At 50.0% G+C, this 27672-nt stretch overlaps 2 protein-coding genes and 1 long non-coding RNA gene across 6 annotated transcripts; 2 read left to right on the top strand and 1 right to left on the bottom strand.

The window, feature by feature from the left end:
* Window positions 1-87: 87 nt before the first annotated feature.
* Tmem95 (transmembrane protein 95) lies at window positions 88-2655 on the top strand. Of its 2 annotated transcripts, none has more exons than XM_028869481.2 (7): window positions 88-396; window positions 622-678; window positions 819-899; window positions 997-1017; window positions 1095-1199; window positions 1288-1375; window positions 1482-2655. In XM_028869481.2, exons 1-7 carry the CDS (start codon window positions 231-233, stop codon window positions 1510-1512), a joined length of 549 nt encoding a protein of 182 aa, XP_028725314.1. In that variant the 5' UTR covers window positions 88-230; the 3' UTR covers window positions 1513-2655. The 2 variants fall into 2 exon arrangements, with proteins under 2 accessions (XP_028725314.1, XP_028725315.1); XM_028869482.2 differs by having other exon boundaries at window positions 1119-1199; window positions 1482-2654.
* Window positions 2656-11562: 8907 nt separating this feature from the next.
* LOC119086919 lies at window positions 11563-20230 on the bottom strand. The gene is made up of 2 exons (XR_005090316.1): window positions 20150-20230; window positions 11563-12193 (listed from the first exon to the last, which is right to left on the bottom strand). It is a non-coding gene; the product is annotated as an uncharacterized LOC119086919 (long non-coding RNA).
* On the top strand, window positions 19831-27572 carry Tnk1 (tyrosine kinase non receptor 1). 3 transcript variants are annotated; one of them, XM_037200734.1, is made up of 13 exons: window positions 19831-20461; window positions 21335-21546; window positions 21709-21779; window positions 22411-22602; window positions 22724-22879; window positions 22979-23262; window positions 23561-23834; window positions 24949-25043; window positions 25337-25501; window positions 25748-25827; window positions 26440-26708; window positions 26791-26886; window positions 26973-27572. In XM_037200734.1, the coding sequence occupies exons 2-13, from the start codon at window positions 21384-21386 to the stop codon at window positions 27084-27086; spliced, it is 1959 nt and encodes a 652-aa protein (XP_037056629.1). In that variant the 5' UTR covers window positions 19831-20461; window positions 21335-21383; the 3' UTR covers window positions 27087-27572. The 3 variants fall into 3 exon arrangements, with proteins under 3 accessions (XP_037056629.1, XP_037056630.1, XP_028725307.1); XM_028869474.2 differs by having other exon boundaries at window positions 19840-20461; window positions 26389-26708; XM_037200735.1 differs by lacking the exon at window positions 26791-26886 and having other exon boundaries at window positions 19836-20461; window positions 26389-26708; window positions 26949-27572.
* Window positions 27573-27672: the final 100 nt, after the last annotated feature.

Below are 27672 nucleotides of genomic sequence, written 5' to 3'. Positions count from 1 at the left end.
AAGGCCATTGCCCCCTTGCAGCCGAAACCCCGTCTTCTCCCTCTCTCCTACTAGCCTCCAGTTCTCGGGGCCCAGGGGCAGCTTTACTGGAGCCAAGGGGTGAAACAATGGCATTGTTCTAGATCAGTCTAGAACCTCCTACGCGAAGGGCTAGAATCCGAATCTCAGAGCATTCTGAGTCTTCCCTAGTCCAAGGGGGTTCGGCTCCCACCCATCCTCCAGCAGGCCTCATGTGGGTGCCGGCACTGGTTGGGGTTTTCCTGGCCGTTGCCAAGGCTTGTATCTTTTGTCGCCTCCCAGCTCATGCCTTGCCAAGCCGCCTGGCTCGGCTCAGTAGCCAGATGGAGAAGCAGTGGAAGGAATGGGCATCCCCCGATTTCTCAGCCTTTGCCTTAGGTAATACCAGACGCACAAGGTTAGCCCTGCCAAAGTCACCTGTGTATCCTAAAGGGGTGGCCTGAGTTCCTAACTGTGCCCCTCAGTCACCGCTTCAGTCCACAGCGCCCCCTGGACACACACACTAGCCTCTCTGTGTGGAAGAACTCTGTGTCCTAGGAAATAGGAAAAACAAAAACACCCTGGAGCCTACCGAGAGACTAGCTCATTCTCCCATCTCCACAGATGAGGTGACCATGAACAAAATCACAGAGAAGACCCACAGAGTCCTGAGGGTCATGGGTGAGGTCAGAGGGAAGCTGAAACCTTGGGTCCTAGGACTCAAGGGAGGATGGGGTGGGGGACGGTGAAGCCGGCTGATCTGGGAAGGGGCGTGGAAGGCATGAGGCCTAGGGCAATACAGCTGTGCCCTGCCTCTCCAGAGATAAAAAGATCCATTTCCTCGCTTCCTTCATATTGGCAATGGCTTCAGAAGACCAAGATCCCCCAGTATACCAGGGAAGGTATTGATGGGGAAGGAATCGAGGGGCGACCTGGGATCTGCAGCCAAGTGGAGTGTGACTGAATAGGTCAGCCACCCCTCTTGGTCCTTCCTTTCAGCTCTCTGTGCTCCCGCCTGCCGTGAGTAAAAAGGGTAACTAACAAGCCTGAGGAAGTTGGGTGGTTGGAAGGGTGGAGACCTTGGCTTCGCTCGCCGGCGCTGCTCCTATTGTCTCCTGCAGGGGGCAGCACCATCCTGTACAACTGCTCCACCTGTGAGGGCAAGGAGGCGTCTTGTTGGCCCCGAAAGCGCTGCTTTCCAGGTTCTTATTCCTTACGCTGCCCCTTGGACCCCTTTGTTTCCCTGGTGTGATCCGCGGGATCATCCACGGCTTCCTGGGTTCCTTGCAGGAAGTTACGATCTGCGGGACGCTAAGATTCTGCTCTTATCTATCTTCGGGATTGTCCTGCTTTTGGGTGCTCTGAGCCTCCAGGTGGAGTGAGTTGCGGGATAACCGGAGAAATGCCGGAAACCGCCCTTCCTCCTTCCTCCCAACCCCCTTCCCTGCTTCCCTCCAGGCCTCCCATCCTCTGTCTTCTTTCAGGTACCACCACCTGCAAGCGAAAGACTCGTGAAGATGCTCACAGCTTTCCCACCCCAGCTCTAAGGAATTTGTGCCCACAATTTCTGCATCCCTTAGGGTGGGAACAAGCCACTTTTTAGACCCAGCCCCAAAGCCTCCGTCTTCCAGACCCTAAAACTCAGACTTTTGTAATCAATATCCATGTCAGATGCCTCCAGGAACCCAGGCACCCACAGCTGGAAAGTTCCTCCTCTTCTTCGCTCCACCAATCAGACAGAGCCGTGGATGATGCCAGGAAATTATCTACAGAGGGAAAGAATCCCTTACCACCACTCCCACATCCCCTCTGTCCATTCCCGGAAAGCGGGGGACTGTTGGCCTGTAGACCGTTGCTCTAGGCCCTCCTGTGACTGATCGCGAATCCGGGAATGAGAGTTCTGGAAAACTCTCTCCCTCTGGGTTGAGACCACATCAGTCAGCCCGCTGGCATGCAGTCCCTCCATTGTGCAGCCCTGGCCTCCACTCCTGCTGGGCCCAACTAAATTTGGTGCGCAATGCCTTCCATCTGTGCCTGGTCTCTATCTGCAACTTGGGCAGGCAGGAGAATGGAGATTCTTAGGAATTCTAATTAGGGGTGCGTCCCTCCCCCCTCAGATATTTAGCAATGTCTGGAGACAGTTTTGTTTTGAATGGGGGATGTGTTACTGGCATCTAGTGGGTGGGGACTAAGGCTGGGGCTAAACATCCTGGGATACACAGGAAAATCCTGCGCTGACGTCAACAATTTATGGTGGAGAAAAGCGGGTGCCGGTGCTCTGTGTGTTAGGGGGTTGGGGTTCCGGTGACAAGAGATGGAAGGTGAAGAGAGGCCTGTCCCAGCCGCCTGTCACCAGCCCGACTCTAAGCACTGAAGCCCAGATGGGGTCCCAGCCTTCATCTAGTTTTCAAACCGAGGGCACGTGTTTTCAAATGGCACATTTGAGTCACCGGGACAGTTTCCAAACAACTCACGCTTCCGTCTCTCCCCTGAGTGTGAGCGAAGTGGTCTCACACAAAGCCTTGGCTAGTATGATCTACAGCCAGGTCTGGACCACTGTCCTCGCATTGCCTAGGGTCGGAAAGAGAAGCTTTCTGAGATCTCTACTGTTTTCCTTCTTATTTTTTTTTTCATCTGTTTTTTTGTTTTTCAAGATAGTTTCTCTGTGTAATAGCTCTGGAACTCAATTTGTAGATCAGGCTGGCCTCAAACTCACAGAGAGCCACCTGCCTCTGCCACCTAAGTGCTGGGATTAAAGGTGTGCACCACCATGCCCAGCCCTAGATTTTGTTTTTAAATTTTATTTGTTTGGTTGTTTATTGTGTGTGTAGGTGTATGTGGACCACAGCACATGTATGGAGGCCAGGGAACAGTTTAAAGGAGTCAGTCTTCTCCTTCTACTATGAGGGCCCCAGGGGCTGAACTCAGATCCTCAGTCTTGGTGGCAAGCTCCATAACCTGCTGAGCCATCTCTACGGCCCTTTGGTCTCGTCAGCTCAATCTGGCCTCCAACTTGCTATGATGCTGAGGATGACCTTGAGCCTCTGACCTTCCTGCCTCTACCTCCTAAATGATGGGATTATAGGCATGCACCACCACCATCTGGCCCTGTTTGTTTCTAGGCAATGCTTTCATTTTGTACATGAATATGTGAGAGCATATAAGAACGTATAAGAGCACAAACCTGTCCAAGGTCATAGGGAAACTCATCCATTCCTTGGACAACACTGAATGCCTACCAGGTACCAGGTAGCATCACCACCCAAGAAGGTGTGAGAAGCCCCATGACATCCTGACCTCAGCGGAGGCACAGTTCTCTGGATGGCAGCTGGCCTGTCTCCTCCTCTGATCAGCCTCCATTTCCGGGATCAATATTTTACAGGTGATCCCATTCTCCCACCCAATATTCATAGATCTACAACACCACCCGTTATTCAAGGACCTCTATCCCATCTGCCCCCTTCTCCTGTGGTGGTCTCCAGCCCACCAAGAACCTTTTATAGTGGATTTAGTCTCCCAGATGCTCCATCTGGCTGTGACTCCTCTTGAACCGAGGTCATTCTCAGTGGCCACGTGGGTCCTCCCGAAGCTCCGAATTTCTCACAGCATGTGATGACGTTGGCAATGTATTTAACCTCTGCACCATTTCCTTATCTTTTGTTTTGGACACAGTCTTGCTGTGTAGCGGGGATTGGAGGCAGACGCCACCAGGCTCAGCATCTTGTATGAATTAGTTTTGACTGTAACATTCCTTTAATGTCAGCACGACTGTGTTTCATTAAATGTGTGGTACCAGGGACCAGAGGTGGCTCAACTGTGAAAAGCTCTTGCAGAGGACCCAAGTTCTGTTCCCAGCACCCACATGGCAGCAACAACTGTCCAACACTCCAGTTTAGGAGGTCCGGTACCTTCTTTTGGCCTCTGTGGACACCAGGAATGCATGTGGTACACATACCTACATGCTGGCAAAATATTCATACACATAAAATGAAAACCAAAATCTTAAAAAATAAATCTATGAAACCATCAATTATAATATATACTATTACTGTGTGTTAAGAAAAAAAAATCTATCAATTAAGCTATGACATGCCTGTAACTAAAATTCACCCTGACTTTAAAGATGTTAAAAATGTAAAAAATGAATAGAATTTAAAAAAATATATTTGCTTTTAAACAATAAGAAGGGAACTGTGGGAGCTGGAGACATGGCTCAGTGATTAAGAGCACACAAGGCACAGTACAGTATATGTCTGTATTCCTTACATCAGGGAGATAGAGGCAAGAGAATCAGAAATTCAAAGTCATCTTTAGGTACATAGCAAGATCAAGGTCAGCCTAGCACACACAAGAGCCTGTTTCAAAAAAAAACAAAAAACAAAAACCCAACTACTGAAGCCATTCCCCATCTCTTCCCTGCCTACAGAACACATGCCTCACTTGTTTACCCCGACTTTCTCCATCAGCAGCTCACTTGTCTTATCTGCTGCTCAGGCCAGAGCTTTCTAAACACAGACCTAACTGGAATTTCCACTGGCATGCCCATGAACATCTCAGACTCCACGTGTCCAAACAAAGCTCCCTCACTGACATCCCCAGCGCTCGCTCGCTCTCACGCTCCATGGCAGAGCCCCACACGTCCTTCTTCTTCCTTTTCCAAATGCTACAAGCTCTCTCCATCAGTAAGCCAGCGGTTTCCCTGTGTTACACGTAGGATCCAGCTGCCACTTGTTGAGGACGTTATCTCCCACAGCTGTCTACCTTATCCTACTCCCCACAGCCACAGTGAATCACTGAAGTTTCCTAAACACTTTGTCGTTCTGCCTCTGTCCAGGCATGTCCCCCCACCTGGAATGTCCTTCTGATCTGGCTCAGATAATGCTTCTGCAGTACTGCTCTGAGTCACGCTGGGACAGTAGACTCCTCGGGCATCTCCCACCTACCGCACCTGTCACATCAAGGTGCTGGGGGGGATTGGGGGGGAGAGGACGAGGAGGAGTTGAGACAGGACCTCATATAGTCCAGGCTCACCTTAAACTGACTATGTAGCTGAGGATGATCTTGAACTACTGGTCTTCTTTCCTTTACCGCTTGTATTTCAAGTGTGACCACTACTTCTGGCTTAATGGTTGATGTCTATTTGTGTGTGTGTGTGTGTGTGTGTGTGTGTGTGTGTGTGTGTGTGTAGTATTTTTTTAAAAAAAAAAAAAACTATGAAAATAATGTATGCTAACAAGCGGGGGGGAGGGGGCCGCAGGGGGCAGTGGAGAAAACAGGGCAGAGGTCATAGGCCAAGACTAAAAGAATTTCGGAATAGACTGGATCTGCTGGTTTTGCTGATTGCCTTCTTGGATGGGGACAGAACAGTCCCGCCCCAAGGCCTGCTGGAAGCATACACCTCAGAGGGGACATTCTCCTCTCTCACAACAGTGGGAAGCGCAGAATGGCCTCTAAGAGCTCAGCTCCTGCTGGTATCTGTGAACTCAGAGAGATCCCTGTTGAGGGTCTGGTGGCCTCATTGGTCCCCAAGCTGCTTACAGTTACATGACTGTCAGACAAGATCCTCAAGCGTTTTTGATGAGGTGGACATCTTTGAGGGGGACACTTTCTGAGTAACATCAGCCATGGTCATGGCTGTAGTCAGCCAGGCTGGTCACAGTGGACACCGAGAAGAACCTGACTTGGTGGTCTTTTCCTAACCTCTCTAGATCATGTGTTTCCTATGGAGCTACTGCAGAAGGAGGATTTGTGATCTCCATTTCCATCACACCTGGCCCATAGGTAACACCAGAAGACATCCTCCATGGCTCCAGGCCTGTCTCCTGATGCACATGCTCATGAAGCAACTCGTGAGTGGGGTGCACAAGAGGCCACGCTGCCTTTTCACTTGAGTGTGTGTGTGTGTGTGTGTGTGTGTGTGTGTGTGTGTGTACATGTGTCCCCACATGCATGTATAGAGGCCAAAGGTCATCTTTTGGGTGCCAGCCTCTATTGCTCTCTATTTTTCTACTATGGGTGAGTGATGTGCGGGTGCATGTGTATACCACAGCAAGCTCATGGAGGCCCGAGGAGGACTCTGAAGAGTCAACTCTCCCCTTCCATCTGGTTGAGGCAGAGTCTCTCTTGTTTCTGCCACCCTGCGTCCTCCAGGCTAGGTGACCTTTGAACTTCTAGGTGGGTTCTCCTTTCTCTGCCTTCCATTGTACTGTACGGTTGCTGGGGTTACAGGTGCCTACCATGGCCATGTCTGGGATTTTTGTTTGTTGTTTGTTTTTTATGTGGATTTCAGGGATCAAACTCAGGTCATCTGAGTCATCTTGCCATCCCAGGGTTTCTAGATGAACCCAGAGCTCACTGATTGGCTAAGCTGATTGGCCAGGGAGCCCTAGGCATCTGTCTGTCTCCACAATCTCAGTCTTGGAGTTACAGAAGCCTGCCTTTTTATGTATGTGTTAGGGATCTAAACTCAAATTCTTCTTCTTTTTTTTTAATCTTTTATTTGTTTTTGCCTATGGATATTTTACCTGCATGACTGTGCACCATGTACATACAGTGCCCAGAGAGGAGGGTGGAACGTGTCGGATCCTCCAGGACTGGAGTTAGAGATGGTCGTGAGCCACCATGTGGATGCTGGGAATTGAACCCAGGTCCTTTGGGAGACCAGTCAGTGCTCTTAACCGCTGAGCCATCTCTCCAGCCCCAAACTCAAACTCTTAGTCTTATGCAGCAAGCACTCTACCCACAAAGTTATCTTCCAGCCTCAGGGCTGGCTGCTCTGAGCCCTCCACCAAACAGGATGACTATTTGTTAGTTGTAAAGAAAAAAGGCTCCCTTTCTGGGCATAGTGACCTGTGCCTTTAATCACAGCACTCAGGGGGCATGGACAGGCAGGTCTCTGTGAGTTAGAGACCAGTCAAGGCTACCTGTGAGATCCTGTCTCAAAAATAAAACAAAAATTAAAAACGAAGGAGCTGAAGAGAACGTGCACCAGTTGAGGGAACTTGCTACTCTCCTAGGGATCCAGGTTCTGCTCCTAGAGCCAACATCAAGTGTTTGACACCTCCCTTTAGCTCCAGACAGGGAATCCAGTCTCCTCTTCTGGCATCTGTGGGAACCAGACATGCACACGATGCACAGACATATGTGCAAACCCCCATATATACATAAAACAAAAATAAACATATCGGAAAAAGAAATAAAAATAAAAACAAAGGAAGCTGGGTGTGCTGGTGCACACATTTAATCCTAGCATTCAGGAGGCAGAGGCAAGTGGATCTCTGTGAGTCCGAGGCCAGCCTAGTTCACAGAGCAAGTTCCAGGACAGCCAGAGCTACACAGAGAAGCCCTGTCTCAAAATAAAAAAAAAAATCAAATTAAAAAGAAGAATCTCAAGCTGGAGAGGTGGCTCAGTGGTTAAGAGCACTGGCTATTCTTCTAGAGGATTCTGGTTCCATTCTCAGCATCCACACAGTCTGTGGCTCACAGATACCTGTAACTCCAATCCTAGAGGATCTCACTCTCCCCTCTGGTTCCACAAGCACTGCACACCTGTGATGCATAGACATCCATGCAGGCAAACACATAAAATACAAATAAAGGAAATAAAAAAGAAGGATCCCAAATTCTTCGATGTGTATTCTAAGGAGACATGAGTCTGTGTGACCTCCTTCCAGTGCCTGCTCTATGACAAGTTGGTGGACAGAACATTGTAGATGTGACACTGTGTCACTCTTTGAGCCCAGCTCTCAAGGAATGACATTCCCTAGTTTTGTCTCCAACACCTACATGGAATTGTCCAATGGACTGATTGGGTGTCCTCAACACGGTACCTGGCTTCTCCCAAAGGAATAAAACAAGAGAAAGGTTGAAGTCATACTGTTTTCATGGTCCAATTAGAAAGTCACACACCTGGGGCTGGAGAGATGGCTCAGAGGTTAAGAGCACTGGCTGCTCTTCCAGAGGTCCTGAGTTCAATTCCCAGCAACCACATGGTGGCTCACAACCATCTGTAACGAGATCTGATGCCCTCTTCTGACCTGTAGTCATACATGCTGTGTATATAATATATAAATAAATCTTAAGAAAAAAAAAAAAAGGAAGTCACACACCTAGTTGGTGGCACATACATGAAGTCCCAATCCCTGGAAGGGTGAGTCAGGAGGACTGGAAGTTTGAGGCAAGTCTCAGGTACACAGTGAGTCCCAGGCCAGCATGATCTACACAGCAAGACTCTGTCTCAAACATAAAATAATATAAAACACAAAACCACACAACATCCTTTCTGAAATACCCCATTGATTACATGGATGAACTCTGTTAATTTGGGGAAGGTACTATTCAACGGGTTGAATACCAGGAGGGGACACATTGGAAGCCATTTCAGAGGCTAGCAACTACACACAGAGATACAGTTAACTATCCAGTGAAGCCATCAGGTAGATGCTCCCAGTAGGTTTATCCAGAAGGAGAAGACACAGAGATTTCATGATATAAAATTATATTTGTTCATGTTCACAGCTTTGTAAGAGGTAAAGCTGAAATTCAAACTCAGGTGTCATGGGCTTGGAAGAGACGGCTCAGCAGTTTAAGACCTACTGCTCTCGCAGAGGACCCAGGTTCAATTCCCAGCACCCACATGGTGGCTAACTCCAGCTCCAGGGGATCCAATGCTTCTAACCTCTATGAGCTCCTTCGCGCACGTAGTCCACATACAAACATCAGGCATGTGCGCATCGGAGTATTTTTAAACAAAGCCTCAGGCCCTCAGACTCTAGGGCTGAGGTCTAAGCTACCGTATGGTGGTGGTGGTCTTATTTCCAGTGCAAGTTGGGGGGAACACAGTGGCCATGAACAGAAGGTGTATGTACAGTAGTGGGTAACAACTCTAAAAATGAGTGAGGCAAATGGAAATGGAAAGAGAAGGGACTTCAGGGTCCTAGAAGGAAGTAGAATGATAACAAGGAGGAACTAAGAACCCAAGGGCCTGAGAAAAGCCATCTGTGTGGACCAAGGAGCACCAAACTGGGAAGCGGGCAGTGACTAGATCCTAGAGAAGACATATTGGCGAAGGTTGGAGATTCCTCATCTGTACCACTTCTAGCAAAGGGGTACTTGGTCTCCTTGGCTTTACCAGATGGTGTCGTGTCCCATCCATGCGTTCAACAAAGGTTATGGAGAACTTATCACACAGGAGCCAGGCACTAGATATGATAACAAGGCGAGGTCTTTGTTAGCGGAGGAGGGATGTTACTGGCAGGGTGATGACGCAATACCGGGAGAGAACAGAGGACTTGGGATTCGGAGGAAGAGATATGATAGGTGAGGGATGGGCTTTTGGCAAGGGCTGGGGAAACCACTCCCGGGGAATAGCTGTACCGAACTTCCGAGTGAGCCAGCATGCTGAGGTGCCTTGTCCCTTGCGTGACACTGTCAGGGGTGAGGCGGCCAGAACAGAGCATGGGAGAAGCTAACAACATTCATGCAGTTCCAGGGGCAAGAGTCCTGCGGATGGGCCTCACTGGTCCTGGTCCTCCTCCCACCTGCCCCAGGCAAGCAGCGGGATGGGGAGTATCCAGGTGTCTCCCCCTGCTGCTCTTCCTGGATCCCTGCCCTAGGTAGGAGGAATTATTCATCCTTCCTGCAGGGAAGGCAGGTTGGGGAAAGGGTGGTGCCCAATCTGGGTCTTCAGGTCTAAGGCCTTAATAGGAAGCCCATCTTGGCTTGGAGGAGAGGCTTCCAAAGGGTGGTTAGGGTCAAGCTGCATGCTCCTACATCCCACTCCTCTTTGCAGATAAAAATGAGCATGAGAGAAATAAATTCTAAGCCCAAAAGGAAGAGATAAATAGGGACAGGGGGTGGGGGGGCCAGGGCGTACCAAAAGGCTAATTCCCTGGATTTTTTTTCCCTCAAGCTAAAGATGGGAGTGGGGGTGAGTTTCTGCCTGTGTTTCCTGCTGAGGCATAATGGCGTGTAGAAGACCTAGGCCAGGAGTCCAAACTATAATGCCCCCAATTCTCAGCCTCCTCTCCATCTGTCATGTTGGGATATAATAAGAAATGTATATTTGGTCTTTGTCCCAGTTCCTGCCACAGAGATCCTAAAACCTTTGGAATTTCCCGAGTGATCATGGCACCAGGAACATCTGTTGTTGTTTGGATTAAGCCCCTTTCAATCATACCTGGGTTTATGTTAATGAGGAGGCTCAGGAGCCCGGGATCCATTGCCAGATGGTTGGGTCTTTCAGCCTCATTCCCTAGCTGCTGAGATGGGGAGGGTGGCTAGAGACTGATTGTATCACATATGTTCATATGACGCCCGTATGATGTCTATATACTGGTGCCTCCACATGAACGCAGCACAGCGCTGCTCTGGGGACATGGGGCTCGGTGAGCGTATGAAGGTACTGGAGGCTGTCAGGTACAAAGACCACACGGAAACTCCTGCCCATCCCTGCACCTCACCTGATGCATCCCTCCAACTGGCTATCCATCAGTAGCCTCTGTAGGGCTGTTTCTTTTTTTCCTTATTTATGTAGCCAAGGGTGACCTTGAACTGATCCTCCTCCCTCTGCCTCCCAACAGCTCGGTGTAGTCTGGAGAAGAACGGTCTCCATAGCTGTACGTTGGGTTTTGAATGAGTGAGCTTAGGAGGTACACATCCGGGGAAGTAAAGGAGCAGGTAGCAGATAGCAGACAGATCGAAGCTGCAGATAGACAGGGAGACATCAAAGCTTATAACATCCAGCAGAGGGGACTGGAGTAGCTTGTTTGAGAAAGCAGTTAAATCTGGGGCTTACAAGCATCCAGCAGAAATCACCTGGGAAAGCTGAAGCAATTAGCCAGAGTCGACCATTGAGCTTCCCGCTTCCACCTTCTCAGTCCTACTGCAGGTGTTTTTATACCACGGGACAAACAGTGCTAGTCTCGGTTGGAAGTGGTTCGCCTTCCAGTGTTCTCAAGGACAGGATGTTTTATTTATATTATTATTATTATTATTTTGGTTTTTCAGGATAGGGTTTCTCTGTATAATAATCCTGGCTGTCCTGGAACTCTCTTTATAAGGCCAGGCTGGCCTCGAACTCACAGAGATCTGCCTGCCTCTGCCTCCCGAGTGCTGAGATTAAAGGTGTGCGCCATCATGCCCATCTCTTTCCTTCTTTTCTTGAGACAGGGCCTCACCATGTAGCCTTGGCTAGCCTAAAACTTGCTAAGCAGACCAGGGTGGCCTCAACCTCACAGAGATCCATCTGCTTCTGCCTCCAAGTGATGGGATCAAAGGCGTGTCCCATCCCAGCCCCAGACTCTCAACAAGCTTAAGCAGCACACGCCAGTTTACCAGTACAATTTACATTACACCGACCGAGTGCTAGATTCTAGGGGTGGTGTGCATCCAGACATCTTTTACCTCCACTGCCATGACTGCCTTTACAGGTCGCCACGTGTCCCTTATGTGTTAACTAACTCCCAGATGAACTCCATGATGACCAGATCTGGGAGGACATTGAGTGATCAGAGGAAAATCATGTCTCACATAATTTTCCCTCAAGAACCTCGTGAAACCATTGTGTTTCATGAACTTGGACATATTTTTTTTATTATGTTTATTCGCTTACTTAGTTATTTGCTGTGGTGCATGTATGTGCGTGTATGTGTGTACGTGCCCCACAGCACTCCTGTGGAGGTCGGACAACTCGTAGGAGTTGGTTTACTCTTTCCATTGTGTAAATCCCGGGGGTCAAAGCAAGGTCATCAAGTGTGGCTGCGGGGTACTTCTACCCACTGAGTCATTCTGTCAGTCCACCGTGGACACTAACTTGTTCCATTTCTGTGGTCTGGAATGCCTTTTCAACATCCAACTGCTCCTTCGGGGCTCAGCTGATATTCACACACTTCCACAATGCCTTTGTCCAGTCCAGTAAAAACATTCACTCAGGGCTGTGGCTGGAGGGTGATGGTAGAGGAGCTGACTAGCATGCATGAGGGATTGGAGGGAAAAGAGAATACTCACATGGATTCATTTTTCCGTGTTCCCATGTGTTTATTCATTTAATCCAGGCTGGGTGGGAGCCTCTGTTTCTCACAGGATTGCTATTGCGTACACATTTGTAACTTCGTTGGAAGGTGTTGGGCGGATGGAGGCTTCTGCAGTAACCTGGAACTCCTGAAAGATGACTCAGGGAGGCCGTTATTTCTGGTTCCTGGCAGAAACAAAAGAAATTACTTGCTGGAGAAAAACAACTCAGGTTTTGGCCCTGTGATTCCTATAGATTAAGATCAATAGTTGATCATCTCAGGATCGTGAATCATTAGACACACAAGGAAACAATTCATCATAAGTGAGAGTCAGCAGAAACAAATATACATATATATCTGTAAGGATGTATAATTAGAATCAAAACATCAAATGAAGCCAGGCATGTTGGCTCTTACCTATGATCCTACTACTCAGGAGGCACAGGCAAGTTTGAGGCCAGCCTGGTCTACATAGTGATACCTGGTCTCAAAACTATATAAGTTTGCTGGGTATGGTGGTACACACCTTTAATCCCAGTTCTTGAGAGGCAGAGGTAGGCTGATCTCTAAGTTCAAGGCCAGCCTGGTCTACAGAGTGAGTTCCAGGACAGCCAGAGCTACATAGAGAAACATTGTCTCAAAAAAAAAAAAAAACAAAAAAAAAAAAAAAAAAAAAACTATATACATTTTAAACATTTATATGTGTGCAGTGTTTATATATCATGTATGTGTATGTGGTGCATATGTGTGTATGTGCATGTGTAAATGTATGTATGCCCATGGGTGCACAGGAGGAGGACAGAGGAGGACATTAGGTAGTTCTGTCTTAAAAACAAAATCAAAGCCGGGTGGCGGCACATGTCTTTAGTCCCAGCACTTGGGAGGCAGAGGCAGGTGGGTCTCTGTGAGTTCGAGGCCAGCCTGGCTACAGAGTGAGTTTCAGGAAAGGCTCCAAAGCTACACAGAGAAACCTTGTCTCAAAAAACAAAACAAGGGGGCTGGAGAGATGGCTCAGAGGTTAAGAGCACTGACTGTTCTTCCAGAGGTCCTGAGTTCAATTCCCAGCAACCACATGGTGGCTCACAATCATCTGTAATGAGATCTGACGCCCTCTTCTGGCCTGTAGGGGTACATGCAAACAGAACACTATACATAATAAATAAATCTTTAAAAAAAATTTTAAAAAACGAACAAAAACAAACAAACAAAAGCAACCAACCAAACACAAACAAAAAACCCAAAAACAAAATCAAACAGAACAGTCACACATACCTAACAGAGGACTTATGTACAGAATATAAAAATCACTTACAAATCTATGATAAGAAGAAAAACAGGCAGGGAGGTGGTTGCTCACGCCTTTAATCCCAGCACTCAGGAGGCAGAGGCAGGCGGATCTCTGTGAGTTCGAGGCCAGCCTGGGCTACAGAGTCTATAGCCAGGACAGGCACCAAAAACTACACAGAGAAACCCTGTCTCAGGAAAAAAAAAAAACAAACAAAAAAACAACAAGAGGAGGAGGAGAAGGAGAAGGAGAAGAAAAAGAAGAGGAAGAAGAACCCATTAGAAGGAGGAGCTGGGGGACAGACAAAAGAACAGAACATACATTTAAAACCGTGTGTGGCTGGCAAGAAAGTCCAGGAAGGCCGAGGACGGCTTCTGGGACTCAGGTCTCACCTTCCACCTTGTTGAGTCTTTCTGGTTTCTCCCGCTGTCCTACATTCTCCAGGTCAGCTGTACCAAGAGCGTCTGGGAAATTCTGTCTCAGCCTCCCATCTCACCACTGGAGTGTTGCGGTTTACAGATGTCTGCCACTGCATCCAGATTTTTTTTTTTTTTTAAGACAGGATCTCCCTATGCAGCTCTGGCTGGCCTGGAACTCACAGAAATCCATGCCAGGCTAAATATCCTGCTTTTTCATGTGGGTTCCAAGGTTCAAACTCAGGCTATCGGGAATGTTGTGGAACTCCTTTACCTGCTAGACCATTTCCCAGGGGCTCACAATGAGATCACTTTCTTTCGTTTCCTTGAATGTATTTATTTTTGTGGTTCTGGGGATTGAGCTTAGGGCTTTGCACATGTTATGGAAGTGTTCGACCACTGAGCCACACCTCTAAGCCATCCAGTCGGTTTTTGTGGATAGCACTGGTGTCTTCCTGTGTAGTTCAGGCTGACCTGGAACTCACTCTGTAGTCTGTCGGCCTCCAACCTCAGTCCTTCCGCTTCAGTCTCCTGAGTGGGGAAACTACAGGAATGAGCCACCATTCAATTAATATATGACTTTTAAAATCTAGTGCCCTGACCAAAGGTATTTGGGTTGTTTTTATTCATTGGATTTCTTTCAAAACACCTTTATTAATGTGCAGTTGGCAAAGAAGAAACTGTCCGTATTTAAAGTATAAGAAGAAACTGTCCATATTTAAAGTATTCAACTTGGCAAATTTTGATGAGCATGAGCATATGTACCCAGGCAGCCTTTACTTCAATCAAGATAATGAAAATAACTGTTATCCCTATGAGTTTCCTTGTGTCTCTTCCTAATCAATTACTTCCTTCTCTCTGTTCTTCTCATTTGTATTTCCTAAAATTTTATACAAACAGATTCATAAAGTATGTTCTCTCTTGTCTGTCTTCATTTACTCTGCATAATTATTATTTTTTTTCTTTGTTTTGAGACAGGGTTTCTCTGTGTAGACCAGGCTGTTCTGGAACTTGGATCTGCCTGCCTCTGCCTCCCAAGTGCTAGGTAAAGGTGTGCACCGCCACCTGGCAGTAACTCCTAAAAACATTATATGATATTAAGGGTTGGAGGTATGGCTCAGTGGCAAAGTGTCTTCCTAGTGTGCGTAAGGCCCTAGGTTCCTCCCCAGCTTTCCCAAAATCAAAACAACAACAAAAACATTATGTGAGCTGAAATAAGCTAAAAACAATAAAATTGGTTAAACTCAATGCTATTTAACTTTTTTTTTTTTTTTTAACATTTAGTCATGCATTTGTGTATGCACAGAGGTCAGAGAACAACTTGGGGAGTTTTCTCCTACTCCCATGTGGGTCCTGGGGATTGAAGTCAGACTGTCAGGCTGGGTAGCCGCTTCCTTTATCTGCTGATCATCTTGCTTGCCTGGAAACTCTATTTAAAGAGAGTTTAAACTCTCTTTAAAGAGAGCAAAAATGATCTATAGTTTATAGTTTTTGTTTCTTTCTTTCTTGTATTGTTTTGGGACAAGGTTACACCCACACGCTACCACATCCTGTTTATGCAGTGCTGGGATCAAACCTAGAACCTAGTAAATACCAGGCAAGTATTCTATCAACTGAACTACACCCCCAGCCCCCCTCTTATTTTTGGCTGGAAGAGTATGTTGTAGAATATTGTTTCAAGGGGTGTTACTTTTGTTTATGTTGCATTTAACTCTGTGAAGCTGTGTTACTGTCTGTGCCTGTGTGAAACACCTGATGGTCTAATAAAGAGCTGAACAGCCAACAGCAAAGCAAGAGAAAGGGTAGGCGGGGCTGGCAGGCAGACAGAATATATAGAAGGAGACATTTGGGAGGAAGGAGAGAGGAGCAAAAGAGAAGGAGGAGGACATCAGGAGCCAGCCACTCAGCCACACAGCCAGCCACGGAGAAAGAATGAAAGTAAGATTACAGAAGGAAGAGAAGGAAAAAACCCCAAGGCAAAAGGTAGATGGGATAATTTAAAGTTAAGGAAAGTTGGCAAGAAACAAGCCAAGCTAAGGCTGGACATTTATAAGTAAGAATAAACCTCCATGTGTGATTTATTTGAGAGCTGGGCCCCTCCAAAAGAGCAACAACCAACAACAATATATTTATTCATTTTATTTATTTATTTATTTTGTTGTTTTGAGACAAGGTTTCTCTGTGTAGCTTTGGAACCTGTCCTGGAACTCACTCTGTAGCCCAGGCTGACCTCAAACTCACAGAGATCCGCCTGACTCTGCCTCCCGAGTGCTGGGATTAAAGGCATGTGCCACCATGGCCTGGCATTATTCATTTTAAATTGTATTTATCTTTATGTTTCTGGGTGTTTTGTCTACACATTTATGTGCCACAAGTGTGCAGTGTCTTCAGAGGCCAAAAGAGGAGGAGCTGTAACAATAGCAAAAAAAACAAACAAACAAAAAAAAAAAAAAACCCAAAAACCTGTAACAAAAAAACTGTAAAAAATGTTGTGGGCCACCATATAGGTCATGAAAACTGAACCTGGGTCATCAAAAAGAACAGCCAAGGCTCTTAACTACTGCACCATCTCTCCAGCCCCATATTATTAGTTTTTTTTTTAAAGATTTATTTATTCATGTATATGAATGCTCTGTCTTCACGCACATCAGGAGGAATCTGATCCCATTGCAGATGGCTGTGAGCCACCATGTGGTTGCTGGGAATTGAACTCACGCCCTCTGGAAGAGCAGCCAGTGCTGTTAACCACTGAACAATCTCTCAGCCCCAATATTATCAGTTTTTAAATTATGTGTGTATGTGTATCTCTAGGTGAGGATTTGTGCACCTGTGCATGCAGTACCCAATGAAGGCCAGAAGAGGGCATCTGATTTCTGGGCGCTGAGGTGATTATGAACTACCTGATGTGGGTGCTGAGGAACTGAGCTCGGGTCCTTGGTAAAAGCAGTATATACTCTTTATTTTAAGTTTTTCAAGACAGAGTTTCACTGTGTAGCCCAGGCTGTCCTGGAACTCACAGAGATCAGTCTACCTCTGCCTCCCAAGTGCTGGGATTAAAGGTGTGCTTCCACTACTTGGCCAGTACATGCTCTTAACTACTAAGCCATCTCTCTAGCCCCTTAAAAGACATTTTTTTGTTGTTGTTTTGAGACAGTGTTTCTCTGAGTGCTGGGATTAAAGGCATGCGCCACCACCACCCAGCAAAAGACATTTTTTAAACGCAGATTTTTTTTTTTGAATTGTGTGTGTATGTGTGTTTTGCCTATGTGCATGTTTGTGTATTACTTGGGTACCTGGTGCCTGTGAAGGTTTGTGATGGTTAAGATGTATATTAAGGGAGGCTGGAGAGATGGCTCAGGAGTAGTAGCTGCTCTTTCCAAGGACCTGGGTTCAATTCCCAGTACCCACACGGTGGCTTACAACCGTCTGTAACTTCACATGTATGTAGTGGTGGTACATAGACATACACCAAAGGAAAACACCCATACATGCACAATAAAAAATAAAATTTAAAAAAGAAATCAAAACAGTAGCTGCTTTTGAGATATGGATTTTTTTCAGTGCTGTGATTATTTTTTTGAAAAGATTTATTTATTATGTATACAGTCTGTTTGTACACCAGAAGAGGGTACCAGATCTCATTACAAATGGCTGCGAGGCACCATGTGGTTGCTGGGAATTGAATCTCTGAGCCATCTCTCCAGTCCCAGTGCTCTGATGATTGAACCTAGGGCCTCACACAAGCCAAGCAAGCACTCTACATTGAACTACACCCCTGCCTTTTCCTTATCTCCCTCTGAGACAAGGTCTCACTACGCTGCCCAGGCTCACCTTGAACTACCGAACTCGGGATCCTGCCCCAGCCTCCTGAATAGTTGGGATTCCAGACCTTCAATTCCTTATCTGGCTGGATTATTGTCTGCAGTGATGCATGTGTACAGGAGTTACAGTTTCATTGAGCTGTATATTTAAACGTGTTACCAGGTACCGCATATAAGTTAGACCTCGATAGAGAACTACCACTGAGCTACATCCCATAAGCTTTGCTTGCATTTTGAGACCTTAAACTGGAGATTTCCCTACCTCAACCTCTGAATGCTGAGATGACAGGGGTGTGCCACCATCCCAGCCACCATTCAGCAATATGGCCATTTTTAGCATATTCCTACTTATAAAGAAAAGTTTACTGGGCATGGCAAAACACACTTATAATTCCAGCACTTAATAGGCTGAATCAGAAGGATCTCAAGTTTGAAGCTAGATACATAAGGAGACCTGGCTTCAAAACAGAACAAAGGAGAATATAGATACAATGAAATAATGGTGAAAATCTAGTATAGGAAATATACATACCATTAACATAGTTGTTTCCAAGTATCATATACTGCAGGAATGCTATAGGTCCTGCTTTTATACTGTTGACAGCACAGGTTTGTTACAGGATCACCATAAACACATGAGTCATATGTTATAATAAGACTTTACTACCCTCACCCACTCCCACCCCGGAGCTGAGGGCTGAACCCAGGGCCTTGTGCTTGCTAGGCAAGTGCTCTACTACTGAGCTAAATCTCCAACCTTTTTTTTTTTTTTTCTTGAGACAGGGTTTCTCTGTGTAGCCCTGGCTGTACTGGAACTCACTCTGTAGACCAGGCTGGCCTCGAACTCAGAAATTCACTTGCCTCTGCCTCCTGAGTGCTGGGACTAAAGGTGTGCACCACCACTGTCCAACTCATTGTAGGCATCTTTTAAAAATGTCTTATGGAGCAGTTCGAGGCCAGCCTGGTCTAAATAGTTCCAGAACAGCCAGGGCTACACAGAGAAACCCTGTCTCAAAAACAAACAAACAAAACCAACAACAACAACAAAAACAAAAACCAAGCAAACAAAAAGATGCCTACAAATGCCACTCGGCAATAAGAAGAGATACTGGCTGAGAATTTTCCAAATCTGATCAAAATTGTGAGTTCATAGGGAAAAGAAATATAACACAATGCATAGAATAAATCGAAAAGAATCATTATCAAGTACTATACAAGAAAACAGAAATGCCAATGATATTTTAAAAGCAGGGAATAATGACAGATCATCGACAAAAATCATCAGATTGGATTAGACCGGCAGATTGCTTTACAACCAACATACTCGGCCCCTACTCTATGCCTGCCTACGCTGTTCTGAGGACTTCAAACACCAAGATGAGTAAGACGGGCCAATTTCCTACCCTGTAAGCCCACCACGTACAAGCGTGACCGATGAACAGTTGCAGTGTGTCTAGTTGGAGGACAAGGAACCGGTAAGAAATCGTACTTGTAGAACTGCAGTGTGATTTCCCTCCAGGGCTGGGACACCCCGTGTGTTTCCCAATATATGGAGGGCTCTTACCACTAGGGATGGAGGGTGACAGCGCTGGGTTCATGGAGTCATCTTTCATCCCAGTGCTAGGGAGGCAAAGGCAGGCAGATCTCTGTGAATTCAAGCGTGGGCTACATAGTGAGACCCTGTCTCAAAAAAGCAGGGTCGGGGCTGGAGAGATGGCTCAGCGCTTAAGAGCACTTGCTGCTCTTTCGGAGAACTGTGCTCGGTTTCCAGCACCCACTTGGGTGGCTCACGCCCACTTGTAACTCCAGTTTCAAGGGATCCAACAGTCTCTTCTGGCATCTGTGGGCACTAACACACACATGGGGTACATGTAGGCACACAGACAAAGGCTACCTAGGGGCTGAGTTATAGAGGAAGTGTCAGTGAGAGGGAAGGGGTCCCTTGAGCCACTGAGTGCTCCCCAGCCTCACTTCCTGACCCTGTTTAGGACCAGAGCTGGCTTCCTAACACCACCCCTCGGCCCCGGCTCTATCCCAAAGCGTCCTGTGCCTTGGCTTCCCTTCCAGAGGTTAGGACCTCTCTTCTAAAGGCCGTGCCTGTGTCCTGCTTCACGCACATTCCCGTACCTGGGCACAGCAGTAGGTGCCTACTGCTTCGGTGAACTATCTGGGGGCAGGGACAGCATGTGAGACAGACAGGGCCGGGAGAAAGATCTAGGGAGAGTGGGGAAGATTGCCAAGAAAGGCGAGCCCAAGAGAGGTTAACGACCGCCCAGAGGCTCGCTCACCTGTCCAGCAGGTGGGGTGAGCGCAGCCTGGGCGTCCGCCACAAAGGGCCACCAGGGAATTGGTCCTCGATTGCTCCGGGCCAGCTTCCAGGACCCGCCCTCCGCCGCCTGGGGTCCCGCCCTTCTTAGGGTTTAATACCCGCCACTTGGGCGGCTCCGCGGCTGCCTCTTCCGCCTCTGCCAGGTGAGAGTCCACACCTAGAAGGGGCGCCCGGGGCTGGGACCAGCAGGATCCCTTTGGGGTGCGTCACTGGATCCCTTTCCCGGGTCCTTCCCTTCCTTCCCAGCGTTTCTTCCTGGCTGCCTCCTCTCCGGTTCCTCCCTTCCCTACCTGTGGTGCGACGACGCAGGGTCTTTCTGGGCCTGGACTTTCATCTGCTCTCAGTTCCTAGGCTGCCTGGGGTGGCTCTCCGCGCCTCCCACCCCCACTTTCACCCCCCGCCCGCAATCCAGGACTTCCTCGTGGCTGAACTGCAGCGGGATCAGGGAGAGGGCCAGGGGTGTGAAGGAGAGTCTGGGCAGGCAGCCCGGACCCAAAGGCCTAGAGCCTCTTTTGGGAATGGCTGGTGGAAGTGCTTGGAAGCTGGCCGGGGCCGAGTGACGCAGAGGAGCACCTGGGCGCTGTACCTGGAGCTGAGCTCAGGTGGGTGTGGAGGACCACACACCTGGCCGCCCGGGTAGCTTTGTGAACGCTTGGCTACGGTCTTAGCCGTCGTCGGTTAGCAGCCCGGCACAGATACCTATTTAATTTCTGATGTTGTTCTTGCCTTGGGTGTTTAAGAGGCCGTGGCGCTGGGCGGGCATCACTGGGGTGAGGTGGTAGGTACAGCCTCACTACGTGTTTGTGTTTATGTGACCCTTGGTGCCTCAGATATGTGTGACGGTGTATCTAGGTAGCTTTGATTGTGGAGAAAGTGAACTGTTGGGTCTCAAGTACACCTGTGTGAGGGTGTGTGGCAGTATGCCTGCATTTCGTGGCTGTCTCTGGGAATGTCTTGGACTTGAGACAACATGTATCTGATTGTCTCAGGCATGTTTTGTAGCATATCTAGGTGTGTGTGTGTGTGTGTGTGTGTGTGTGTGTTGTGTGTTCAGCAGTGTACCTCATATGTATGTCTTCCTATGTGCCTGAGGTATGGCGTGTTAGCATATCTGGGCATCTCCGGTTTGTGTGTGGTAGGTAAAATGAGGAAGGGAGATGTGTGCAAAGGTGTGGCTCAGGACTAAATGGGCACAGCGTTTGAGTGTCAGGGGTACAGGGGCGGTGTGCCATATCTCTAAAGACGGTGGCATAGCTGGACTTGGTAGCCTGGGCAGGCAGTGTTCTGAAATCTCAAGTGTGTGGGGAGCAGATTTCTCAGCCTTGGGGATGGGAGTAGGCTACCAGAGGTATGTATGTGTGTATGTGGCCGAGTTCCTCACTACCTCTGATCCACCTCTTGAGTACCTGAGTGTTTCTGATGTGCTGAGGGTGGCAGTTGAGAGTCTGTCCTTGTGTCCTCGGTACCTGCTTTAGGCTACACATCTAGCAGACTACCATCCTCCTTAGAGGTCCGACTCCAGACATGCTCCCGGAAGCCAATTCCCTGTGGCTACTGCGGCTGCTCCGGGACATACAGCTGGCCCAGTTTTACCGGCCCATCCTTGAGGAACTTAACGTCACCCGGCCAGAACATTTTGACTTTGTAAGGCCTGAGGACCTGGACAACATTGGCATGGGCAGGCCTGGTGAGGACCCTTTGCCCTGAGGCCCTGTAGCTTCCCCAGCCTTCTCCCAGGACCAGCTGTTGGTCCTGCTCCCCCAGCTCCAGACTTCTTGCCTGTCAGCTCTCGGCACTCCCCCCCCACATCCTTTTTCCACCCTAACCCTCGAATTCTGGCCTTCCCCAGCCCAGCGCAGACTTGCTGAAGCCCTGAAGAGGTACCGGTCAGGAGTCAAGTCTAAGAACTGGGTCTACAAGGTATGTGGTGGTGTTGTTGATGGTGGTGCTGGTGGTGGTGGTGATGGTGTTGATGGTGGTGCTGGTGGTGGTGGTGGTGATGATGGTGGTGGTGGTGGTGGTGGTGGTGTGGTGGTGGTGTGGTGGTGGTGGTGGTGGTGGTGGTGGTGTGGTGGTGGTGGTGGTGGTGGTTGGTGGTGGTGGTGGTGGTGCTGGTGGTGGTGGTGGTGGTGTGGTGGTGGTGGTGGTGGTGTGGTGGTGGTGGTGGTGTGATGGTGGTGTGGTGGTGGTGGTGGTGGTGGTGCTGGTGGTGGGTGGTGGTGCTGGTGTGGTGGTGTGTGGTGGTGGTGTGGTGGTGGTGGTGGTGGTGGGGGGGGGGGGGGGGGGGGGGGTGGTGGTGGTGTACTGGGTGGTGTGCTGGTGGTGTATGGTGGTGCTGGTGGGGTGGTGGTGGTGGTGGTGGTGGTGGTGCTGGTGGTGGTGGTGGTGTGGTGGTGCTGGTGGTGGTGCTGGATGGTGCGTGCTTCTGGTGCTGGTGGTGCTGGTGCTTCTGGCGGCGGCGGTGGTGGTGGTGGTATCTGAGGAATGACAAGCTGAGTGGCTGTTAGGGTTAATCAGGGTCCTCATACCTGAATTCGCATTCCTATTCCAGATCCTTGGGGGTTTTGCCCCTGAACAGAAGGAGATCACTCCACGCTCAGACAGCCTTCAGTGTCTCCATGAGCCAGAGGGGGGACTCAAGTGTCTGATCCCAGAGGGTGCCGTGTGCAGAGGGGAGCTCCTGGGCTCAGGCTGCTTCGGTGTTGTCCATCGAGGGCTGTGGACACTGCCCAGTGGCCAGAGTGTGAGTGTTCAAGGGGCTTACTTAACCCAAGGTAACCAGCCCCTTCCTTCTCCATCCTCTACCCTGGCCATGGCCCGTCACCCTGGGTGCTTGATGGTACTTCCGCCCCCCCCACCCGCAGATCCCAGTGGCTGTCAAGTCCCTCCGGGTCGACCCTGAGGTGCCGATGGGCACAGAGCTGGGAGACTTCCTGCGGGAAGTGTCGGTCATGATGAAGCTGGAGCACCCACATGTGCTGCGTCTGCATGGCCTCGTCCTGGGTCAGCCTCTGCAGATGGTGAGCACACACTGCTTTCCTCGTAGCCCCAGGGCTGGGGTGCGGCAGGAAAGACCAGTGGGGCCACCTTGTTGCTTACATGGCACCGTGTTCCTGCAGGTGATGGAGCTGGCGCCCCTGGGCTCCCTGCATGCGCGCCTGACTGCCCCTGCGCCGACGCCCCCACTGCCTTTGGCTCTTCTGTGCCTCTTCCTGAGGCAGTTGGCCGGAGCCATGGCGTACTTGGGGTCCCGTGGGTTAGTGCACCGGGATCTCGCTACCCGCAACCTGCTGCTGGCCTCGCCACGCACCATCAAGGTGGCAGATTTTGGACTTGTGAGGCCGCTGGGCGGCACCCGGGGTCGCTACGTCATGGGTGGGCCCCGTCCCATCCCCTATGCCTGGTGAGGGTCTTACTCTGGTGGTCCGGCTTGAGCCAGGGCTGGGGAGTCCGGCTTAGGCAGGGCTGGAGAGCAGCAGCCAGTTAGGAACTAGGGCCGGGGTGCGGGGTGGGGGGATGTGTGTTGGGGCTGGGAGTTGTTAGTCTTCTAGAGGAGGCAGGACAGAGGCATCATCAGGGCAAGACACATAGAAGGGATTTCTGAGGCTGATGGGGCGGGGGAGGGAATCCAAGGGAGTGGGCGCACAGTGGAAGATGAGCTGGGCATAGACCTATCCGCCTTCAACTTCTGTCTGCCTCAGGTGCGCCCCGGAGAGCCTACGCCAGGGAGCCTTCTCCTCAGCCTCTGATGTGTGGATGTTTGGCGTGACGCTGTGGGAAATGTTTTCCGGAGGCGAGGAACCCTGGGCAGGTGTTCCACCCTATCTCATCTTACAGCGGCTGGAGAAGGACCGAGCCAGGCTGCCGCGGCCTCCTCTCTGTTCCAGGGCCCTCTACTCACTCGCCTTGCGCTGCTGGGCCGCCCACCCTGCGGACAGGCCCAGCTTCTCCAACCTGGAAGGGCTGCTTCAAGAGGTGGGGCTCCCCAACGCTGCAGACACACATGGCCTTTCTTCCCTTTACCCGCTCCCCCAGAGTTCCGTGTATAAGACAAGCATGTCTTGATGCCCGGGCTGGAACCTGGAACTCAGCTCTAGACCAAACAGATTCAGCCCCTTCCTGCAGCAGGTTTGGAGCCCGGAGGAGGCAGCTAGGGGCTACAGAGATGTGGCTGGAAGAGGTGGTGTTTGCTTCTTGGCCACAAAGGAGGCTCAGAATAGAGTAGCAGGTACTCATGGGTGCTTGACCAGCGAAGAAAGAGAAATTCTGCGTGGCAGAGCAAGTGGAAGTAATGAGGCTGTAGTTGTGAGCAGACCTTCGTCATGGAGCGTGTAGAAGACTTGACCAGTGTGATACACTCTGAAGTGCTTTACGGGTGTCCTCGGTCCCTCATTTTGTCCTGTTTAGCAGCTCCTGGAGGTGGTTATTCTTAATCTCTATTTAACAGACGGGGCGGTTCATCCACTGATAGGCCAGTGACTTATCTAAAGTCACACTTATCTAAAGTGCAGGTGCTGAGAGTAGCATTGTCCACGTGACTTCAGAGCTGGTCCCTAAACCAGGCTCTCTGCTTAAGGCGGTTTGGTCTTCACTCGGAGGGCACTTGGGAGCTGTGGGAAGGGGACGGATCAGAGTCATTATTTCAGTTGAGCTGGGTCGGAGAATGCTAACAGGGGTGTTACTGAGAGTGGCTGGGAGGCAGAGGTGAGAAAGAACTCTCCAGACCAGAGCTGAAGCAGTGGACCTGGGAGTGCAAACACCCGAGATGTGTGGGGGACAGACGTGGTGGGCTTGGGTGTGAAATAAAGGACGGGAACAGGATGGCTCTCCTTTGGTCCCTTAAGTGGAGGCCAGGTTCCCCTTTGCGGTTTCTCGTGTCCCATGTCCAGCATGGCATGGAGTCCAGGTCAGCAACCGTACCCCACTTTGGGTTGCAGTGGGTAACAGGGACGGGGCTAGGCACAGAGGACACACCTGGTGTGCACTTCTTTGATGGATGGATGCCAGGGAAGGCCCTTTCTTTGGCTTTCTTGTCACCCTTGTGACTTAGGCCGAAAGCCCAGCCACGTTTTTTCTTCTGTCTCCACAGGCTTGGCTTTCTGAGGGACGCTGTGTGAGGGAGGTCACAGAGCCAGGTGCTTTGCGGATGGAGCCCGGTGACCCCATCACTGTCATCGAGGGCAGGTGACAGCCTTACATCTCCTAAGCATCCCCAGGGGAGGCATCCTCCCGGTCTTCTTGACGCCTGGTCTCTCCATTTGTCTCCGTCTCCTTGAATTCTTGTGGGTCTTTTTCTCCCCTCCCTACGGTTCCCTGAGCTCCAGTGCAGTCCTGCCCTCCCTGCTGGAGCCCTGCCTGGCCCACAGTGCCCTTTTTGTGTTGGAGAGAAAAAGGCTTCCCTTCCTCCAGGCAGATGTGGCCCGAGAGCGGCCGCCACTCCCCTGCTCCCGTTTCTTCACCAGCTCCTCTTCCCACAGCCCCGACACCACAACCTGGAAGGGCCAGAATGGCCGCACCTTCAAAGTGGGCAACTTCCCGGCTTCAGCAGTGACGCTGCCAGACCTGGGGGGCTCGCCAGTCACCCATCCAGCCCATAGAGGTCCCCCCACCCGGGGAGAGAGATGCCGAGGAAGCATAGATGGGTGAGGCTCTGAAGGGATAGGAGGGGACAGCGGGGTCGGAGGGACTGACCAAATCTAGAACCTTCTCTGGAAGAAAACCTGGGAACAGGACTAGCGTGATCTGGGAGTGTAAGAACGGACTCGCCCCCAGCTTGAGCTTCCCCTGTGGGTCTCAGCATGTGTGGGACCCATTTTCTTTTGGGGGCGGGGAAAGGAGGTCATGATGTGGGGGAGTAGTGGAGGATGAGCTGCATCACTCTTTGGCAGGGAGAGAGAGAAGACAAAGTTTCAGGACCTGCCATCAGCACAAGGCCAGAGAAGGAAGGTGCCCCTACAGAGGATGAAAGGTGAGGGCATTGGTACCCAGGGTCTCAGGAACAACCCTCCGATTCCCTTCCCAACCCTGAATCCATATGTGTGCATATGTGTATACATGTTTTCCTTCTTCCAAACCCCATCTTTGGACAGCCTACCTTTACTCTAAGATCTTTTTTGGGGGGGGTGGGGTGTTAAGACAGGGTTTCCCTGTGTCGCCCTGGCTGTCCTGTCTCTGAGTTCAGGCTGGCCTCAAACTCAGAGATCCACCTGCCTCTGCCTCCCAAGCACTGGGCTTAAAGGGGTGCGCCACTACTGCCTGGAATCCTTTGAGATCTTAAGAAATTGGAGGCACCTTGATGTCCCCACCGGACAGTGTCCCCTGGGTCTGGCCCCAAATACTGTTCTTTGGATCCCTAGCTGCCTTGGTGCCATTTACATACCTTTCTTACTGTCCCACCTAACATAGAGACACCCGAGGACAAGGCCAGCTAGTTTACCTAAATGTTCTTTCAAAATCACGCAGCTCAGTGCAGACAGACAGAACAGGAAGGGAGGCCTCCTTTCAAGTTGTTTCTTTCTCAACTCTGAAGGCATTTCCAAGAGTCTGGAGTCAGTTTTGTCCCTGGGCCCCCGACCCACAGGAGGTGGTTCAAGCCCTCCGGAACTTCGACACAGAAGAGCTGTGCCCCAGGGACTCCCAGACCGGCCTCCACGCCCACCAGACCTGCCTCCACGACCATCTTTGATCTCCAGCTCTTCTCAGCCCATCCAACCCCACAAAGCACGGCCTCCCTGGCCCAAAAGAGAACCCTCACACAATCACCGCACTGGAGTACCTGGAGCCAGCAAAGCCTCTGTCCCTTCTGGAGGCCCCTTTTCAGACCCCGAGTGGCAGAGGAAGATTGTAGAGGTGAGGTCTCCACTGAAATGACTTGGGGTTCAAAGGGCGTCCAGGCTGGGACAAGAGCTAAGCAAGGATTGGTCCCCCACAGGTAGAGCTGAGTGTACATGGAGTCACTTACCAGGAGTGCCAAGCGGCCCTTAGAACCACTGGGGGAGATGTGGCTTCGGCTATCCGGAACCTCAAGGTAAAGCTAACTAACCCCTTCTCCCGGTTCCCTCTTCTCCTGCTCTGCCCCCTGGTGGTCAGCTGCCCTCCTTCCTGCTCCCACAGGTAGACCAGCTCTTCCACCTCAGTAACAGGTCCAGAGCAGACTGTCGTCGCATCCTGGAGCATCACCAGTGGGACCTGTCAGCAGCCAGTCGCTATGTCCTGGCGCGGTCCTGAACTCTGCATCCTTGGGGATGGTTACCAGCATGGAGAACCTGGCCCACTTGGGGCCTGGCCTTATGGGACCAAACAGAACCAGGAGGTCTTGACAGAGGCAGACTTCACACCAAGGGAGATCTTACTGGCTGTAAGGAGGTATAGGGAGTGTGCAGGGCACCAGGTCAGGCACCGGGGAGCGTTTCCTCCATGCCCTGCTCCTTGGCCTCTGAGGGCCTCAGAACCTTTGACTGGACCAAGAAGGATCTCGTCCACTCTGCTCACCACATTCCCAATCGAATAGGACTTGGAAGAACAAAAGCTGCAGAGGAATCCTCTACTCAGACAATGACCAAGTAGCTGCACTGGCCCACGGAACAACCGTTAGCACCCTCGTTAGCTACCTCACTAGACTATGGGGCACCCGGCTTAGATACTGACTCGGGGCAGCAATATCTTAGATACAAAAATCACCATGGGTGATAAAGAGCACGTTTTTGGACTCAAGGATGTTTTCTTTCTTCTTTAATCCGAACAGTAGAGATTATGAGACGGCAACCCTAGCCCGGTGGCTGCCATTCATTCCCTTTGCTTTATCCCACATTGG

The sequence above is a fragment of the Peromyscus leucopus genome, chromosome 8b, assembly GCF_004664715.2.
Source record: "Peromyscus leucopus breed LL Stock chromosome 8b, UCI_PerLeu_2.1, whole genome shotgun sequence".
In the NCBI taxonomy this organism is placed as follows: domain Eukaryota; kingdom Metazoa; phylum Chordata; class Mammalia; order Rodentia; family Cricetidae; genus Peromyscus; species Peromyscus leucopus.
The sequence above is the reverse complement of the archived record's forward strand: the minus strand, read 5'-3'. Positions and strand labels throughout refer to the sequence as shown.